The sequence below is a fragment of the Actinia tenebrosa genome, unplaced genomic scaffold, assembly GCF_029948245.1.
Source record: "Actinia tenebrosa isolate PJP-AT-01 unplaced genomic scaffold, QUT_ActTen_1.0 PGA_scaffold2__45_contigs__length_23673736, whole genome shotgun sequence".
NCBI classification, from domain to species: Eukaryota; Metazoa; Cnidaria; class Anthozoa; order Actiniaria; family Actiniidae; genus Actinia; species Actinia tenebrosa.
The window spans coordinates 14,468,568-14,487,145 of NW_028292579.1; the positions used below are offsets into that span (position 1 = coordinate 14,468,568).

At 36.4% G+C, this 18,578-nt stretch overlaps 3 protein-coding genes across 3 annotated transcripts; all 3 read left to right on the top strand.

Moving 5' to 3' along the window:
* Positions 1-1,329: 1,329 nt before the first annotated feature.
* Positions 1,330-6,316, top strand: LOC116306082 (uncharacterized). Its single transcript, XM_089034712.1, has 2 exons — positions 1,330-1,407; positions 4,782-6,316. Exon 2 carries the CDS (start codon positions 4,791-4,793, stop codon positions 5,442-5,444), a length of 654 nt encoding a protein of 217 aa, XP_088890838.1. The 5' UTR covers positions 1,330-1,407; positions 4,782-4,790; the 3' UTR covers positions 5,445-6,316.
* A 1,744-nt stretch (positions 6,317-8,060) lies between these two features.
* On the top strand, positions 8,061-12,417 carry LOC148909341 (uncharacterized). The gene is made up of 7 exons (XM_089034096.1): positions 8,061-9,258; positions 9,460-9,697; positions 9,998-10,106; positions 10,713-10,816; positions 10,889-11,004; positions 11,272-11,348; positions 12,366-12,417. Exons 1-7 carry the CDS (start codon positions 8,248-8,250, stop codon positions 12,415-12,417), a joined length of 1,707 nt encoding a protein of 568 aa, XP_088890222.1. The 5' UTR covers positions 8,061-8,247.
* Positions 12,418-14,354: 1,937 nt separating this feature from the next.
* LOC148909342 (uncharacterized) lies at positions 14,355-18,068 on the top strand. The gene is made up of 2 exons (XM_089034708.1): positions 14,355-14,626; positions 15,119-18,068. The coding sequence occupies exons 1-2, from the start codon at positions 14,516-14,518 to the stop codon at positions 17,792-17,794; spliced, it is 2,787 nt and encodes a 928-aa protein (XP_088890834.1). The 5' UTR covers positions 14,355-14,515; the 3' UTR covers positions 17,795-18,068.
* Positions 18,069-18,578: the final 510 nt, after the last annotated feature.

Here is an 18,578-nt window from a genome sequence, read left to right on the forward strand (position 1 = left end):
CTTCTGTATAGCTGTGATAAAAATTGCTGTATTTCGATATTGGGTTTGAAATAGTTCCCCTCCCGCACTCGGATGGCAGTTTTAAAAGGGTTTCTAGTTCCCTAGTCGGATTACTGGCGCGTTCAATAAAGCTTTCAATGAGTTTTCCGTTCCTGTTAATGTATCAAAATGAAAGGAGAAAACGATTCGGTGCCAGCTAGCTGTTGTATAATGATTATTTGCAAAATAGTTGTTAATAAACTGAAAGTTATTATTGATGGTTTTCACGGCGGCCATGTTGGAGGAACTTAATAAAAGAATTGTCAATGAATTCTTTTGTCATACCCTCCGACATGGCCGCCGTGTCTTTTGTTATTTATTCTCTTGGGAATGGCTGAAACCATCAATTGGTTGTGCGTTTTCTACTGGAAACAACCTATCTTGCCAGCTCTAAAAAATGTGGGGAAAAAATGCATTAAAATGTTTATAATCTTGTTATACGACTTAGAAGGATAAAAAAATTATCGAATCCTTGGCGCATGCGTACTTTCCATTGTATTTTTGAAGAATTTAGTAGATTGTTTGCTTTTGATTTGAAAAACTTTTGCATTGAAATTCTAAGTGGCCGGTATATCGTATGAATAAAACATTATAAGAACATCTGCTTGAAAGCTGCTTAACTTTTAAAAATAAAGTCTTGTAAGACATTGAAAAGAAAAATTTAATAGGATTTTTGGTCTCATGCTAGGAAAGAGCCTTGCATTGCAGGCACGGATTTCAAAAATATTTCGTCTCTACTAGTGTGTGAGCAAAATAAAAAAGTTTTCTTGTCAGAAAATAGACAAAACAAAGCCAAACGATTAACGATCTGAAGATGCGTCAACATTTTTCATCCAGCTAGTGTCTGATGTCCCAGTGAAGAAAGTCAACAAAACTTTCTAAAATATCTGTCCCACAATGAATATATTACAATAATCTCAAAATATTAAGATATTTTGCCATCTTCACCTAGAGCAAACACAAGAGCCAAGAGATGAAACATTATTGAAATCTTCCGATATTTTGATTAACTATAAGTTCGCTAGTTCTCTTGCACTATTTTATTCGTTATGTAATTTAAAGTAAATATATATATATTCTCTGGTGAATTCTGACTATAATTGTTTTCGAGAAAATAACGCAAGCGGAACCACATCCCTTGATTGGCTAGGACCAAGCAACAGTTCCAAGAAATTTTAATTTAGCGGCTAAAAATATACCTGGCTTGCCATGACGCATCAAAACCTTTGATTGGTGGATATTGGGGGAAATAAAAATAAAAAATAAAAAAAAATAATTAGAAAATGTGTTTATTAAGCAACTTCCGCAATTAATATAGATGCGTGATCTACCAAAGGTACAGACGGAATACTGAGACAACTGTTAAAGGTATGGAAAATCTTTGTTTCGGTTGGGTTTTTCCCCCTGATAAACAATGTGAACTTAGTATTTTATCAGTGAGAGCAGTCAAAGAAAATATTCGCCTATCTTCGACTGAATTCATGTCGAGCCGTCAAACGAAATATCTTAATCATTCAGCCAAAATTAACCAAAAACAAAAAATATTCAGTAGTGTTTATATGCCAATGAAAACCTGCTGATGGTATTTATTTTGTGTGTGCCGCGTTCAGTACTTGGATTCTTCTTCTTCTTCTCCTTCTTCTTCTTCTTCTTTTTCTTCTTCTTCTTCTTCTTCTTCTTCTTCTTCTTCTTCTTCTTCTTCTTCTTCTTCTTCTTCTTCTTCTTCTTCTTCTTCTTCTTCTTCAATTCTACCGCTTTTTCTCAATTATTTAAATGTTGAAAATTAACAGCAGCTTCAGTAAATGTAGCCTGCGTCCACAGGCTTCCCAGACTCTCAGTTCCTGTGGCATATATGGCTCAGTGACTTTGGTCGTATAATTGTTCATAGTAGGTAGTTTTGAACTACAATTTTATGATTTTCCTCTTGAGCTTTGTAAAATACCTTTTCACTGAATAAAGTTCAATATTTAGAATCATCTAAAACATGTTTTATTTTCGTCCGAGGCATTTTATGTTGTTCATTTAAATAGTGGTGAATACTCACTCTCATATGTACTAAAATTACACAAGACTGGCAACTAGCGGCCGCGATCTGAATTTTCATAAAATCTGCTGAAACACTCACCCAGAGAGGATAACTAAATGTGGTTGTTTCAGGAAAGTTTATGAAAATTCATGTTAAGACTTTTAAGATTCATAACTAGTAAGTTGTGGTTCGAGTGACAGCTTGCATTCTTGGAATTCCAAGGAGACATCATAACGGTCACATCACGAGAAGGAAGCTAAATTACGAACTTCGAAAATTATTTCCGTTCACTTTATAAGGGTGATTTTTTTCAAACTTTGCCAGAGGACTTAGTAGTTATTATCCTTTTATGTGCCAGAGTTTGAAGAGCGTAGGATTATTCTTCCCGGTAGGTTTTGAGGAGAGTGCGATTGGGATTGGAGTCCTGGTGACCGCTATAGTTGCCAGCCTTGTGTAATTAATAAGTATAAGAGGGATCGAGTAGTCACCACTCAAATAAACAGCGTAAATTGCATCGGGCGACAAAATGAAACAAATTTTAGATAATTCTAATTATTAAATATTGCTTTGAAACAGTATTTCACAAAGCTTGAGGGGAAAAATGTAGTTCAAAACTACTTACTTCGAGCATATTATACAGCCCGAGTCAGCCAGGCATAACCGCCACACGACACAGTTGATCAGGAACGACCTTGTTCTGTATTGTGGATATGCAGCAGCGCCCCGCAGTGCAATTATGTCAATGCAAAGCTTTCATTTTTGCTTCAAACTAAGTAATAAATTATGTCAACTGATAGAGATTACTCGACTTTTCAAAAAAGATTGAAGAGGCGAACGGCGATAAGCGATAGGAGACCGGTCACTTCAAGATATAATAATAAAGTTTATTTATATAGCGCTCATATCCATGAGCATGTCCAAGGCGCTTTACAACACGAATATATGCATAAATTATATATATGTATTTACAATATTTACAATGCTGCGTATTTAAAATATTAATAAGTAAATCTAATTATAAAAGGAAAAACTTATCTTAAAAGCCTAAAGGCAATATGCATAAAAGCAGGAAATGAATCAAACAAAAGAGATCTAAATATATTTCCTATTATTAAGGAATAAAGTAAATAAATAAGTTTTAAGCTTACTTTTAAAGGAAGCAACAGTAGTACAAGAGCGAATCTCAAAAGGGAGCCTATTCCATAATCTGGGAGCAGCAAAGGAAAATGACCTGAAACCATACGTAGTACGCCTAGCTTTAGGTTCAACCAGAAGTTTGTTGGAGATAGATCGGAGAGCATAAGAAGAAGAACGATAGCACAGAAGATCAGACAGATATGTTGGGGCAAGGCCATGTAAGGCCTTGTAGGTCAGCAACAGCATCTTGAAAATTACTCTGTAGTATACTGGCAACCAGTGCAGGTCAACCAACACAGGAGTGATGTGGTCAAATTTCCTGGTGAAGGTGACAACACGAGCAGCAGAGTTCTGAATGCGTTGCAGCCTCTCCACGACATATTTAGGAAGTCCATAAAGTAGAGCATTACAGTAGTCTAGTTTAGAAGAAATAAGAGCATGGATAACCGACTGAGCAGCATGAGAGGTTAAGTATTTCCTGATAGTTGACAGATTCCTCAAATGAAAGTAAGATGATTTACAGATATTGTTAACTTGGAGCTCCCCGGTCATACATTGGTCAAAAACAACTCCAAGATTAACGGCTGACATACAAGGGACAATGGTGTCGCCACAGATCCAAGAATATCTGGAATGACTGGAATGACTGGCGTTTCTTATTATAATCTTTTTCAATAACACATAGATTATTGTTGACATATTTAGTGTTGTTTGTATTCGACGAAACCATTTAGAACACGTCGATTATTCTAGTTTTGCCCTCTATGTTGCCCACAGTTCCTTTTGGTCGTGCAATCGCCAATCGCCCCGGGCGCCCATTCAACCTTCCTTGAAATAACTGTATCCCTGAATTGCTGAGCAAGACACGAAAACCATAAAAACCCTAAAATAAAAGGAACGTGTCTCCATCCTAGGCTCGAAAGCTCTATACAGAAAACTCGTGATCGAATAACGCTAATTGTAAAAACAAGAAGAATGATGGTATATAAATTATATATAAGGTTTTTTACGGTTTGAAGCACAATGTGTTGAAAACGTTTTTGACGTTTCGTCTACGCTGTGGTAGTCTTCATCAGAATGAGGTATGATAATAAGTGCAGAGTTTTTATAGTTGTTTACTGTTGCGTAACCATGGTGACCAGAAGTTATTGCAAATGTTCAATCGCCGGAATCAATCAATCAATCAATCAATCAATCAATCAATGAGTGGATAAATAAAGAAATGAGTGGATGAGTTGGGGAAGCCCAGAAGTTATGGTATTTCGTCTTCCGATGTAAATCTAACTAGCTTGTATCCTTCTGTATTTTTCATTTATTGGAATGTAAAAGTCGCTTTTGAATTCGATGATGGCGGTCATTGAAATGCTAGTTCGGCGGACGAAACATCAAACTTCGGGGGTCGCACTTCAACGATAATGTAGTATTGTGTATATACCAGACACATCAGGCACTAATGCACAAAATGCCGCATCGCTTGAGACTTGTTTTCGTTTGTTTGTTTGTTTGTTTATTGCTGTAGTTTTTTGTTTGTTTGTTTGTTTTTTTGGTTTTTTTTTACGCGGTGAACACCTTTTTTTAGTTCCAGAAGATGATCACCGTGAGAGTAAAGCTTGAATTCGTCGCCTCTGGTCACTACCCACCAGTTCCACCAGAGCTGACATTGACAGTCCCTGAGGGAACCAATTTGCACCAGATCCTGGAACGGGCAGCAGAACAAGACACAGGCTACAATTTCACTTTACTAACCTATCCGCACGGTCACATGATAACATCCATCTGTGGGGTGCACAATAATCCTGATACTAACAGATGCTGGATGGTCTACTCTAATCCACCAGATGCACTGATCCCTTCAGGAATAGATGAATATCAGCCACATGATGCTTCGCTTATCACTTTCAAGTTCCTGAAAATTATAACCGTAAGAGTGAGTCTTGATTTCACCAGAAGTGGTTATTATTCATCATCTCCACCTGAGCTGACTCTGAGAGTCCTTGAGGGAACCAATCTGAACGAGATCCTACAACAGGCAGCAAAAAAAGACCCAGCCTACACGAATACTCTAGGGTACTGTCCTTCCGTTGCCGGTCACAGGATAACGTCCATTTGTGGGGTGCACATTAACCCTGCTGCTAACAAATACTGGATGATCTTCTCTACTCCACCAGGAGCACAGATCCTTACAGGAATAGACGAATATGAGCCAGAGGATGGGTCTCTCATCACTTTCAAGTTCCAGTAGCTAGATGATTACCGTGAGAGTGATTTTGAGACAATAACTTACAAATTTCTTGCACGCTGATCGGTTAATTCTTATTATCAATAAGAAAACAAACACAAGCCGTCGTCAACGAGCGCGCGCTTTTTCCTTTGATGATTTTTTAATAGTTTAGTTTAGTTTAGTTTATTTGTCACGATATAAAAATATACATTTTATAAGGCCCCGTCCACACGTATCCAGAAATTATTGTATCCGCAAATTTTTTTTGCGGATACGTGTTGCGTCCACACGTGTCCGGAAATTTTTGTAACGGTCTCCAGAGTGGAAATTTTCGAATACCCTCCGAATACGGATACGTGTGGGCGGTCGTATCCGCAAATTTTCGAATACGATGACGTAAACACGATTTTGCGCATGCTCAATAAGAAAGACTATCCGTCAAAGGGACTAGGCACTAGCGTGCATCAGGGTGGATCATGAAATTACCGGATACGTGTGGACTGTGAAAACTATTCGAAAACGATTCGAATACGCTGCGTGTATGTGGACGCGAACATTTTGGTATCCGAAAAAATTCCGGATACAAAAATTTCCGGATACGTGTGGACAGGGCCTAAAACTTGAGGCATACAAATTTTGTGACGGGCCGGGGTTGGAGGTTTTGTTGAAGCCCCGACGCAGTAGGCGGATCGAGAGGCTTTAACTAAACCTCCTGAGGCTTGAGCTTGCACAGTCTAGTTTAGTATTGCACTATAAATGAATTCCTTCCGTATGTCAAAAACGTTAAACATGACGACTAAATTGTTCGATTAAAACTATTTCCCAACCACATGTGACAGTTGAAAGTAAAAATGGATTTATTGAAAATAAACCATGGTTGAAGTTGTTTAAAATTTCATAATTTATAATGTATTTTCAAAAATCGAATTTTAAACAAAACAAAAAAACAAAACAAAACAAAACAAAAAAACAACAACAAAACAAAACAAAACAAAACAAAACGAACAAAAAACTTAAGAGTTATACTTTTTCTTGCCTTTGTTGTGCAAACAATATTTTCTTCAATGAATGCGTGCGTAAAATTTTCCTCAGTTAACGCCGTTACATTCTTTTTCATACCGTGCTTCATTTGCTTATTCGCTTGCGTTGAGACCGGTTGGATACAAGACGTTCAATACGCTTGCTTTGATTAGTATAGAAAACAAAAGGAACTCACATTCCGTACAATCTTTTTTACCATCTATTGCTTTAGCTTGCACGAAGTTCAAAAATTAGTGTAGCGCAAAAGGTCTAAATTTCCGATTCCACGTATTAGAAGACAGTGTCACATCTATTTAACAATTAGACTACGAGGTCGAGTTTTCTATGATATAATATTTAATCAGAATAAAATATTGTGTTTGCAAACTTGATTTATTTAACGGGGGAACCCCCAATACGCCAGAATGATTACCAGTGATGACTTATATATGGAATAATATTCACACGATAAAATCTTTATCAAAATTTTGAATTCGAAAACTTTCGCTGTGGAAATTATAAATTCAAAAATAGTGTAACGCAAAGGTCTAATTAGCAATTCAGTCGTCGATTCCACGTACTAAAAGACAGTGTCAGTTACATTGGATATGATTTCCTTAACATAGTAAAGAAAGCAAGATTTCTCGTAATATCGAGTCATCAAGCAGTACATCGATGCTGCTATTATAGTACTGTTAATTATGATATAATATTCAATCAGAATAAAATATTGTGTTTGCAAACTTAATTTATTTAACGGGGAACCCCCCGATACGCCAGAATGATTACCAGTGATGACGTATAGTGAGTGGGATGGAATAATATTCACAAAATAAAATCCTTATAAAAACTATAAATTCGAAAACTTTCGCTGTGGGAATTATAAATATCGAACATGCCAGGGACGTTCACTTTGTCATGAGTCTACCACTCTTGTTTATTTTATTTTCTTTCCTTTTTCTTTTGTTTTGTTTTGTTTTTTGTTTTGCTTTGTTTTTAGGAAGGTTTCATGGATAATCTTCGTCAACCAGAATATGAAAGTGAAAGCAAACAAAACCTTGAAATATCAAAAAGAATTAATACCTCTCTCTTTGATCCAGATTAACTTCTAACTGTTCAAAATTCTATTTACAGTATCTGTGATAATGGGCTGCCGAATTCTCAGAAATTGCTAGGAACTTTATTATAAATAACAATAAAGTCACAAAACAACTTTTATAAAAACCAAAAGAAGCTTAGTTTACTAGAATATTTTTTGATGAACATAGTTATTAGAGCGGAATCATTCTTAGGTAGCACATGAGTATTCTCGGAGTGTTTTTAAGTCATTCGTTGACCCGTTAAAAAATACTTGATCAAAGAAGCCAGTCCTTTCACGATCACAAAACCATAAGATTTCAGTTTGCACTGATTTTTCAAAATTAACCTTAATTTAGACTAGCTTATATGTATTCCTAATAAAGATGGAGTAAAGGTATGAAAGACATGGTTGACAATGTAATAAACATGAGGAGCCCCGTCCCTTCTTTTTTTGTCCCAGCGGTATATCTTGGAAGCGTTGAGTAGGTGATAAGTCAATTAGCATTGTCCAATCGTCAGAGGCTTCGAATGATAGTATCAACAGTACGAAGAAGGTTGCTTTCAACTGCTTTCGATTAAAATAAGCAGCTCAGTTGTTCAAGCTTTAATAGGATAATGCTTTTTATGGTCATGGCCAACTCTTGGCGCGAGAATCAAAACTTGATTCTCCTCTCGCATCACATTCACTTTGTGGTTCGTCGTTGGCATCTCAACATGATGTATCATGGCCGTCTTCCATCAAGTGTTTTCCTCCACTCTAGACGTTAAAAAGCACTGGTATGCTCTAAATTCCGAAGTTTGTGGTACCCTTCCGAGGAAATTTTCTAGTTATAAAGTTTTTAAGGTTTTTCCAAGCGATATTCGAGAGGTGGCGATAAAAGAGTTGACTACGATCGATGGAGGCGAAGTTCCCGCCAAATGGTTCGTAGGCTCAGAGTCGAATGCAAACAAGAATCGAACTCAAAATGTTTTCGTATCATCGACGCTTGGTGTGTTTGCAGGCATTCTGAGCTCATGCAAGGAGGAAAGGACGAAAACTTTGGGTCCAATAAAGCACATATTGGACCTTATTCAAGAACAGAGGCTTGACAACGAAGACGTCTCGACCCCTATTAAAGCCAATAAGAGACCATTGCTCGATGAAAGAAAGCATCATGCCCATTCCAAGCTGAGCCAGCCAAATGAAATCCATTCCCAGCCGACTAGTCCTCCTTCAAATCACGTTCAGCCCAGCCCGCCAAATCTTATAAATCAGTCCAGCCCGCCAAAACTTAATTATTTCAAGCAGACCCCGCCAAATCTTGATTGCAGTTTCTCTTCATGTACCAGTGGCAGCAATGATTTTTCCATTATAGAAATTAAGAATTCTGATTACACTCCAGCCGTGAAGAAAAGAAAAATAAGAAAGCAGGCAAATAGAGTCATAAAAGAAGTACGAGAAGTTTGTAGGCGAAATAATGAGACACTTGCTTCTGCCTTAGCAGAGTCTTGTTTATTGGATGGTAAAAAATATTCTTTCTCACGAGAAACTATCACGCAAGTGTTTGACGAAGTCGTGAAAAGAAAAGGGACCAAGAGAGCTTTCAAAGAGCTTCTCTCAGAGGACACGATGGGGAAGCACTACGAGTCAATGCGTGTCCCTGATTGGCAGTACCTTCTTCTGAAGCTGGAAGCAAGAACTCCAGACAAAAGTTGGCAGATCTTTGTTAATCGAACAGATTTGGGAAGAAACAAAGTAAGTTTATGAATACTATCTGAGCTTAATATTCATGCATTTCTTTATTAAAAATATATGGTTTTTTGTTTATTTTATGTTCTGTACTGCACATGTGAAAATTTATGTCTATATTACATTTTTATATGCTGTTTATGTCAAACTTTGTATGTTTGTTAGAGTAAAATATTAATTTAATCATTACACGCAATCATATTATAGACAAATGGAACACCAATCATACCCCTTAAGAACCACATGAAAGCTCTTCGAGGCATGATAAATACTACTGTCCATGACCTGTTCCAAGTTAGGCCACTCCCAAATCAGATTCCCGGGTACCAGATAAATCTTGCTTCAGCAATCATTTGGTCCATAAGAGAGCAAAGACTACATGGGTGCGACAAAGCAGATAACTTCATGGAATTCCATCTCAAGCTTGATGGCCGGCCATTATTTGGTAACAATTCAGTCATATTACTTGTATTTTTTTTTTAATAATTGCAAATGAAGTCACCAAAGGTTTTCTGAGAGGGTATTTATCATAATCTATCAGGGTGTTAATATTATTGAATTGTTTTGCTTTTACTTTGGTACAAATTCATAAACTTGGATAGAAATTAAGATTACTCTGTTGATTATTCCCTCTCTTACATTTGAAATGTCAGTGCAGTTCAGAAAATTTAATTCTTGGTGTTTAAGTTTCCTTCCTATTTTCATTAAATAATGTACTCAATATTCCAATTCCTTATTTTGATAGGAAAAGACCAAATAAACATAGGAATCGTTCCAGCAAAGCATCCATACTTATCTAGTCAGAGCTCCAAAGCTGTGTATACAGTGGCCATTGCAAATTGTGAAGAAAATAGGTATGTATATAGAAAAAAACTATAGAATAGCCAGCATATAATGCAGAAATATCAGTATCAGAATTCGGAAATGGTATGTTTATATTGTTTGCTAGGTTTTCTGAAGCTTTACCATTCAGTATTCAGTTTATGCATAACATTTATTAATTTGTTCTCTTTATGATAAGGATTACAGTCAAACCAACTAGTTCCTGCGTTCCTATCAAGTTTGAAAGATTGAATTCATTATTATTAATTTAACAAAGGTTGCAATCTACAACCCAGGCGTTAAAATAAAATGCTCTTTCAGAAGTTTTTGAATGGAGTTCTTGAATGAAGTATTTATACACCACCACACAACACAGTTTGAAATGGTAACCACAATGGTATAAAGATTTTTGGTTTTGCATCAATCTTTAAAGAACTGGAGCTATTTGAAATCCAAACCTAGATTTAAAGAATGCAATCTTCGCTTAAATAATGCAAACTTCAAAACGAACCCAGATTCAAATTTCAAATAACAAACTGAACCTTCCAACCTTGATAGAAATGCATGAGCTGGTTTGATAGTTTAATAGTTTGACAACTTTTTTCTTGAAATTTAACAGCAGCATATTTATTTTATAGGCAAAACATCAGAGACATGATTGTTGACATCAATTTCCAGAAAGACCAGATTAAAAGGAATGGCATTTCTATTGATGGAAAATTGTATGGAATCAAATTTAAAGGTAAACTAGAGAACTTTACCTCTAGTGATGCTAACTAACCATGATTGATGTTAGTCATTTGTTGCTTTTCAGTTATTCTTGATTACAAAGGATTCTGCCTCTTACTGGCTAAGGCAAATGATGGTAATTTCGAGCTTGGTGGAAAAGGCCTCAACGTTGAATTTTGCATGTTTTGCCATGCAATACGGGTAAGAAATTCATTTATACTTTTACATTGTGTACTCTCTATATATGTGCATTCTGATCAGCAATAAATATGACAAATTTATAAAAACATCCAATTAATTAAGGGTACTTCCCATTTCATTAGAATAATTCAATTCACATGACAATTTCTCTAATCGACTGGCACCCACATGGACACTCAAAATATCAATGAGCCCTAATTCTGTAGGAAATAAGCTAAACACCAAGGAAGAATAATGATTATGTATTCATACACTTATATGTAATAGCTGTGTACCAATTGTGATCTTGGACCAAATGAGGTTTGCCTGAAGCATTTCTCTATGTGCAAAGCAAATATTGGAGGGTAAGTACACAACTATTAATACATAGGTTGTGAACAATATGTCCTTAGAATTATGAAATTGCTAATTGAAAATCTATATCAGAGGTATGGTTTGAGATCTGCTCTCTCTCTCTCTCTCCCTCTCTCTCTCTCTCTCTCTCTCTCTCTAGATCTAACGTAGGGAACTTTTGTCACATATTTTTCTCTCTTTCACTTTTCATCTTTAAATTTTTAATTTAATCCCCAATTTCATAAAGCGATCAAGTGCATAGAAAATGCAAGATGGTAACAAAATTATAGCTTCACATCTTTTTTCCTTCCCTTATATATATCAGGTTTTGTCCAGAAATTGTTACTAAAGTGCCTTTGCAGTGGTTTTGTTAATGCCTGAGTGGTAAAAAGCCTTCGTTACGGTTGATGATGGATATATGGCTGATGACTGAGCTCATTAAGATTCACTCTTCAGCCAACGTTTTTTTATTTTGGAGAAAATTTTGGGTTAAAAAAATGCTTTGAGTTTATTACACTTAAGGTGTCATTTGAGTTGGTGTCCAAAAGTGCGATTCAAAATTAGCTTATTTTTAAAATGAAAGCGTTTTTCTACTAGTGCACATAAACCAATATCCATAAAACTTCGTGATATGTTAGGATGCAGCATCGTCTACCTTTAGCGGTTTTTTCAGAAAGAAAAATTGCTTTTGTGTTATCTTTTTAGCCAAAAGTTTCTTCGAAAGGCAAATGGTGCAAAAGTGCCCTTTTTTTTATCATACTAGAAAATGCAAAAAAAAAGCCTACATTTAAGATTAATTCCCCTTCTTTGTTATCTAATGGTAACGCAATAACTAAAACAAGTTATTTCACTAGTCAACTTACATTTCTTTTAATTTTTTAAGTAAATATTATGATCACAGTTTACATATAGGGCATTTTTGTAACTCAGTTGGGTCGGAATGGTAGTCAATAACACTTTACATGTTTTATACATCTAACATGTAGGTTCATTAACTTTAAATGATAATAATTTAATTTCAATCATAGATCAAGTGATTCAACTTCCAATTCATGGACATATGACCCCAACCCTTATTAAGCCTTCAAAGTGCTAACAAAAAGGGAAAAGGACAGAAAAGAAAAAACTAATTTCGCTACCTTCCATTTCTTCTAACTACAAATAAAAGATTTCCCGAACATTTTCCCTCAAATACAAAAAAGAATCGACCTTTGTCTACTTTAAAAACAGCGCATACATGCACACCACAGGGTAACCGCAGTCTAGTAGAATTGGAATAGTCACGTGACAAAAACAAGCAAATTCAAATGAGGTGACGGTTGAAAACGTCTACATACAGATCAAGTAGTGATGATCTATCGCTGCTGATTTGGTGAGTATAAAAATTCAATATCTTTATTAACCATGCATTTATCAATGTTTTATATTAGGGATATGTTGATCAATAAGTTAAGTCGTCATTTTAATTCAAATTTAAACTCCGAGACAATATTATTTCGAAATAAAAACGGGGCCTAAAATGTCGTTGGTAAGAATTACAAATTTTCTTTGAAACTCTTTGTGAATGTTTTCGAGAATTAAGCTTTCTTTTGAGTATAAATATGTTTAAAATCATTTTAGAAAGAAAATAGCAAATGAGTATTTAAACAACACTCCCTTCATGATTCGAAACCTGCTGGAAAATTGTTAGTATTGAATTAAATCACTAATATTTTGATACTATAACGAAAGGAAGCTTAACGTTTTTCATTTCGTGGATTTATATTTTTTCAATCTTACTGGTTTTTCGATTGCTTACAGATTAAAACATTTGATGTTCTCAGACATTATATATTCTAAATTGTTGGTTTCTTTTGCGAAAATCTTTTTTTATAGAATTTTCAAGAAATTTCAAGAATTAGAATTTTCAAGCTGGCTCATTTCTTTAAACAATGACAACTAACATAATGAACTAAAAAAAAAAACATGTCTATGAATTGCATAGAACTTCGTGATGAAAAATCTTAAAAATTCAAAACAATATTGTCAGTACTTGTTTTTACTAATTAAATCAATCAATCAATCATTTTTATTTAATCATTATTCCATCCAAGTGATTACTATTGAGAAAATTGAATAAGAAGAATATAAAAGATAATTATGTAAATTGAATTGCAAGAATGCATAATGAAAGAAGGATTTTGATATATATAGATAAATATATACAGCCATTTGCTAAAATTATGGCCGCTTCCAATATATATACTAATATATCAATTCATATCAAAAATTATGGGATAGCCTCCCTTATATTCTTTTCGAGTTGTCTATCATTAGGGCTTTCCTAAAAAAATATCAAGAAAGATATCTCACCCTGTCTGACATACTTTCGATATACTTGTATTTATATTTGAAACGGCCATAATTTTTGTAAATGGCTGTATATAAATATATATGAGGGTGATGATCTTACCTGGTAAGGCAGGGAGTCCCAAACTTTTGGTCCCTGACTAGCAACTGTGAATTGTTTGATATTTGTTCTACAAAAAATTGGTCTAAAGTTCTTACATTGTCTAGTGGGAAAGGAATGAAATTGACATTTTTTTGAGAACATCCTAAGAAAAACGTTAAGAAATATCTTTTTTTCAATGGAATACATAAATAAACCTAGCTGAAGGGAGTGTATATACGGTGGCCCAGAAGGGCCATATCGACATTATAGATTTGATTCAGATCGCGACTTATTAACTTGCGAAAGACGCGCATACGTCTAGCGCAAGATGGCGGATGGTCCCAGTGTCGAGTTGGAAAGGGTAAGTAAATCATTTTTGGGTACCTTTGAATTCAGCACGAACCCTGGTTGTTTCTACATGTGAATTTACAGTTAATAAGTCGCGATCGCAAGTTAATCTGAATAATCTGAATAAAACGTATGCTGTCGATATGGCCACCGTATGTGTATCATCTATACTAAGTCTTAATATATTATTTTGAGAAAACAAAGGAGAAGTATGTGCATCAAAGCTAGAGTTGGTAATGATTCTTACTATGCGTTTCTGTAATATTTTCAATCGACATAGATTGGTTCGATAAGTAGAGCCCCAGGTAATATTGAAACAGTAAAGATAAGAGTATACTAAGGCATAGTAAAGCATAAAAAAGATAATTGTTTGTTCATTTGTTTGTTTGGCTCAGAGATATGGATCCACAACTAAGTAAATCACGTTTTGCTTATGAGGCACGTGTGAGAGACATTCTAACCTCAAAGGTTACAGCGAAAAAACGAGGTGACTTGGAACGTGTTAAAAGGGTAGGTATATAACGATTCTTTCTTTGTAAAGAAATATGAGGTGTAATTAAGGAGATAAACTATTAATTAGTTTAGGCTGAACTTATTTTGAATGAATCGCCTTTTTCAGGGGCGGATCCAAGGGAGGGATACGCGCACCCTCCTCGAGCAACGTTTTGCTCCTATTTTGTGCCCTTCGGTTGTGGTGTGCACCCCCAGACAACTTTGTGCACCTAGTTTGTGCCCTCTTGTGCTCTTCAGTCGATATATGCAGTTCTACTGCATGCGGTTTTTATAGATATGTGTTTGAAGAAATGAAAATCTTCATTTTTTGATATTTTGCCCAGCAAAACATTAGAATGACATTATCACGATGAGCGCGTGCGCTCTAAATTCATGCGCAGAAATGATGCGCGCAAACAATGCCCGCAAACGTCCTTAATTATTCTTCATAGTTATTTGTTTAGTTAATCATAACACTCTATTTATTTGTTTTGGGTTCTTTTTTTCTAGTGCGAAGATAAGCTAGTGCTAATCAAAGAGGAATGGAAAGCGTTTCAAGAGCAATTTAAGGAAAATGCTCGGGTTGAGAGAGCTGAGGATGGCGAATACGACGACAGTGATGGTGACCAAGATGAAGAGAATGATGAAGAAGAGGGCGAATGTGAAGGCGACGAAGAGGATGAGTATAGAAATGAAGAGGAATGGGACAGTGGAGGAGACGGCGAAAGCTACAGCGACAAGGAACATAAACTTGAAAACCAAAAAAGGAAAGAAGAAGAAGAAAAAGAAGACTGTAGTAACAAGGAAAAGAAGATGAAAACAGAAGGCAGCCGCTTAAAAAAGCAATGTCCACATCCAGGATGCAAGGCATCAGTTATACACATTCCAAGACATCTCGTAAGTGTGCATAAGTGGGAGAAAGAAAAAGCACGGAAAGCTGCTACCAGATATGGTCTTCGTAAGAAGTATACTTATAAAGAAAAACTCCTTCAAACAAACCCAAAAGCTGTCGGCAACAAACAAGAGAATCGTAAAGACTACCATACCAGAAGACTATGTCCGATTCCTGGATGTATGTCAATAGTTCTTCGTCTTCCTCAGCACTTGAAAAACGTACACAAAGTAAACAGTAAATCAAAAGAGTATTCTGAGATGCTACGTACTGCCATTAAAAACCCCAAATGTGTCCTTGTAAAGAAAACTCGCTGCCCCGAGGCACGAGAAGATGATGTGCGACCTGAATTAAACGAGAAAGACGATATGCAACCAGAAGTAGACGAGAGAAATGATATGGAACCAGACGTAGACGAGAGAAATGATATGGAACCAGAAGCAAGCGAATTATCACTAGAAGTTGACGATGAATTAGTCTTAGAAGGAGAAGAAGAAAATGCAAATAATGACATTGATGAACGTATCGTCAATAATGCTGATAAAGATTCAATCCAAGACACACCAGCTTCCTTAAGGGCTGTGCTATCAGAATTTTCGTACTGGCTTCATTCTGCTGACGGGGGACATAAAGAAGAAAAAACAGCTAACCAGCATAGTAGGCAAGTGGAAAAGATTCTGTTTATCATTGAAAAAGATCCCGTAAAACAGAATTTAACATTGCTTTTAGACAAACAAGCGGTAAGAAATAAGTTTCTGCATCAATATGCTGAGTCAAAATTTCATCCAGGCACCATTAAGTCTTATCTCACAAGTTTGCGTCATTTTTATGATTTTCTAATTTCGGAAGAACCTGAAGAAGTACCATTTGACAACAAATTGCTTCAATCGTTAAAAGAGAAGGTCATACGGTGGAATAGCTCGTACAAAAAGGTCACTGGTAAAAGAATGTGGAAGAAAGCCGAAGAGGATTTTGACTCCCTGATAACACCTGATAAGGTAAAAGAATTCGAAAGAAGCGAAGCAGTAAGACAGGCTATTTCATATCTTGGAAAACTGTCGGGTGCACACAATATCGAAATCACCCAGCATGTGTACACACTTATACGCGATTTTTTGATGACAGAAATCAGTTTTAATAATGCTCACAGATCTGGAGTAATAGCCAACATGCAGCTCACAGAATTTGAGCGCGGACAAAAAGAACAAGACCAGATAGTTGTCGACGTTTTTGAGCACAAAACAGTTCATATACATGGACCAGCTCAAGTAGTTTTTAACCCCACGTTACACAGCTGGGTTAATATATTTTTGAGAAATGTAAGGTCCTGCTTACCAAACGCAGCTAATGCTTCGCAGTTGTTTTTGTCATGGAATGGAGAGAAGATGACGTCCGGCCAGATAACAATGTGTGTAAAATCCGTTTGGAAGAAGGCGGGGTTAGAAGGGGTAGTTTCTGCCACAGCAATGCGAAAGGCTGCTGTAACTGTCACTTGCGATAACACAGAAGCTGGCATGAGCTCTGACCTCGCAGACTTGATGGGTCATCGAGTCCAAACGCAGACGAAATACTATCGACTAAGAAACAAGAAAAAGGTGGCAGCAAGAGCATCTAAAGAACTTTCAAAATCGATGAGGGATGTCCCAGACGAGAGAAAGCTTCAAGAGACTGCAGCGGTTACCTCCATGGAAACCTCCATAGACACCCACGACAGTAGTGGAAAGAAAGTAGAAACCAACGATGACGAACATCGACCTTTTCGTTTCAGCAACAAAGAACTAAAAGAAATAAGGAGGATTTTTCAAGCAGAGATCATTGCAAAATCAATATCCATGGATGATGTAAGAAATAAAATCGAAAAAAATGAAATCCTGAAAGGCCTCAGACCGAGAAGGGTTTATGACAGAGTTAGATCAGAATGGCGCTGCAAAACACAGCTAGACGACTCTTGCGACTGTGTTCCCGTGGAGACAGAAAACATCAGAGATAAAATGGAAAGGATAGATGGTACTGATGATGACCAAGATGAAGCTGCAAGCGCCTTTTCCGTCAGCGTGGTTTACCCAACTACTGAAGGCAGTCAGGGGCATGGCATATTTTCAACTGGAGAAATCTTTATAATTCAGAAAGCTTGTCGCGACATCATCGCTTTTGGTCCCATCTCGAAAATACGCATCAGCAACCATCTGGAGAAAACCGAGTCGGGAAAGATAATGCTGGAGAAATTCACATCTGAACAGCTCTTAAATCGGGTTAAGTATGAAAGAAGAATGAAAAGACGCCAGACGAAATAAGTCATGCACCACCATCCAATAAGAGTTTGTAAGGCGAGTTGAGATTCGTGATAGTTTTGATTCATCAGCTTTTTAATTATAAATTAAGCCAAGCTTTCGAGCATCTTGCTCTTCAGCTCTAGCACAGCACGCCATGAAGACTGGCCACAGCATTGGTTGCCTTGGTTGTTCTGTAGTTCATAAAGAAGAACGATGGCACACAGAGGAAATGGTTGGAGGCATGGAAGATTGCTAGTGAATCGCATGCTCTCTTTAATAGAGATAGTGCAAGAACTTTACCTGATAGCTATCGTAGCTTGATAGACAATTAAAATTGTATCTTAATAGCCCAAAAAATAGCGCGCGCAATTAATTATCCCTTCGTAACACGCACGCTCCTAACAACGGATACATTTGACTGTAACACGCGCACATTGTTATGTTGCGTGTTTCTAGTGAAAATTGTCACAACCGTTTGCCCTGATGAAGAGCAAGATGTTCGAAAGCTTGGCTTAATTTATAATTAAAAAGCTGATGAATCAAAACTATCATGAAGACACCTTCAGTTTACAGTTTTGCATGAAGTTGACAGCCTAAAACAATGCAATAAAGTCCTGTCACAGTTTGGCCCAAAGTCCTTCAAAAAAGACAGGATTCATGTGGTAATGAAGCCAGGCCAGGAGTCTTCTGCAGAAAGACACAATATCAAGGTGTCTTCATTTTCAGGTTAACAATATACTGCCTGTGAATGTATGATAAAAATTCCAATGTTCAGTTTCTCTATCTTTTATGATGCTTGATCATA

Excerpts from the sequence above, each read along its gene's own strand:
- LOC116306082 (XM_089034712.1), top strand. The coding sequence starts at position 4,791 with ATGATCACCGTGAGAGTAAAGCTTGAATTCGTCGCCTCTGGTCACTAC.
- LOC148909341 (XM_089034096.1), top strand. The coding sequence starts at position 8,248 with ATGGCCGTCTTCCATCAAGTGTTTTCCTCCACTCTAGACGTTAAAAAG. Across the intron at positions 9,698-9,997 it reads TGATGGCCGGCCATTATTTG|GAAAAGACCAAATAAACATA; the intron begins GTAACAATTCAG and ends TTATTTTGATAG. Across the intron at positions 11,349-12,365 it reads TGCAAAGCAAATATTGGAGG|ATCAAGTGATTCAACTTCCA; the intron begins GTAAGTACACAA and ends TTTCAATCATAG.
- LOC148909342 (XM_089034708.1), top strand. The coding sequence starts at position 14,516 with ATGGATCCACAACTAAGTAAATCACGTTTTGCTTATGAGGCACGTGTG. Across the intron at positions 14,627-15,118 it reads ACTTGGAACGTGTTAAAAGG|TGCGAAGATAAGCTAGTGCT; the intron begins GTAGGTATATAA and ends CTTTTTTTCTAG.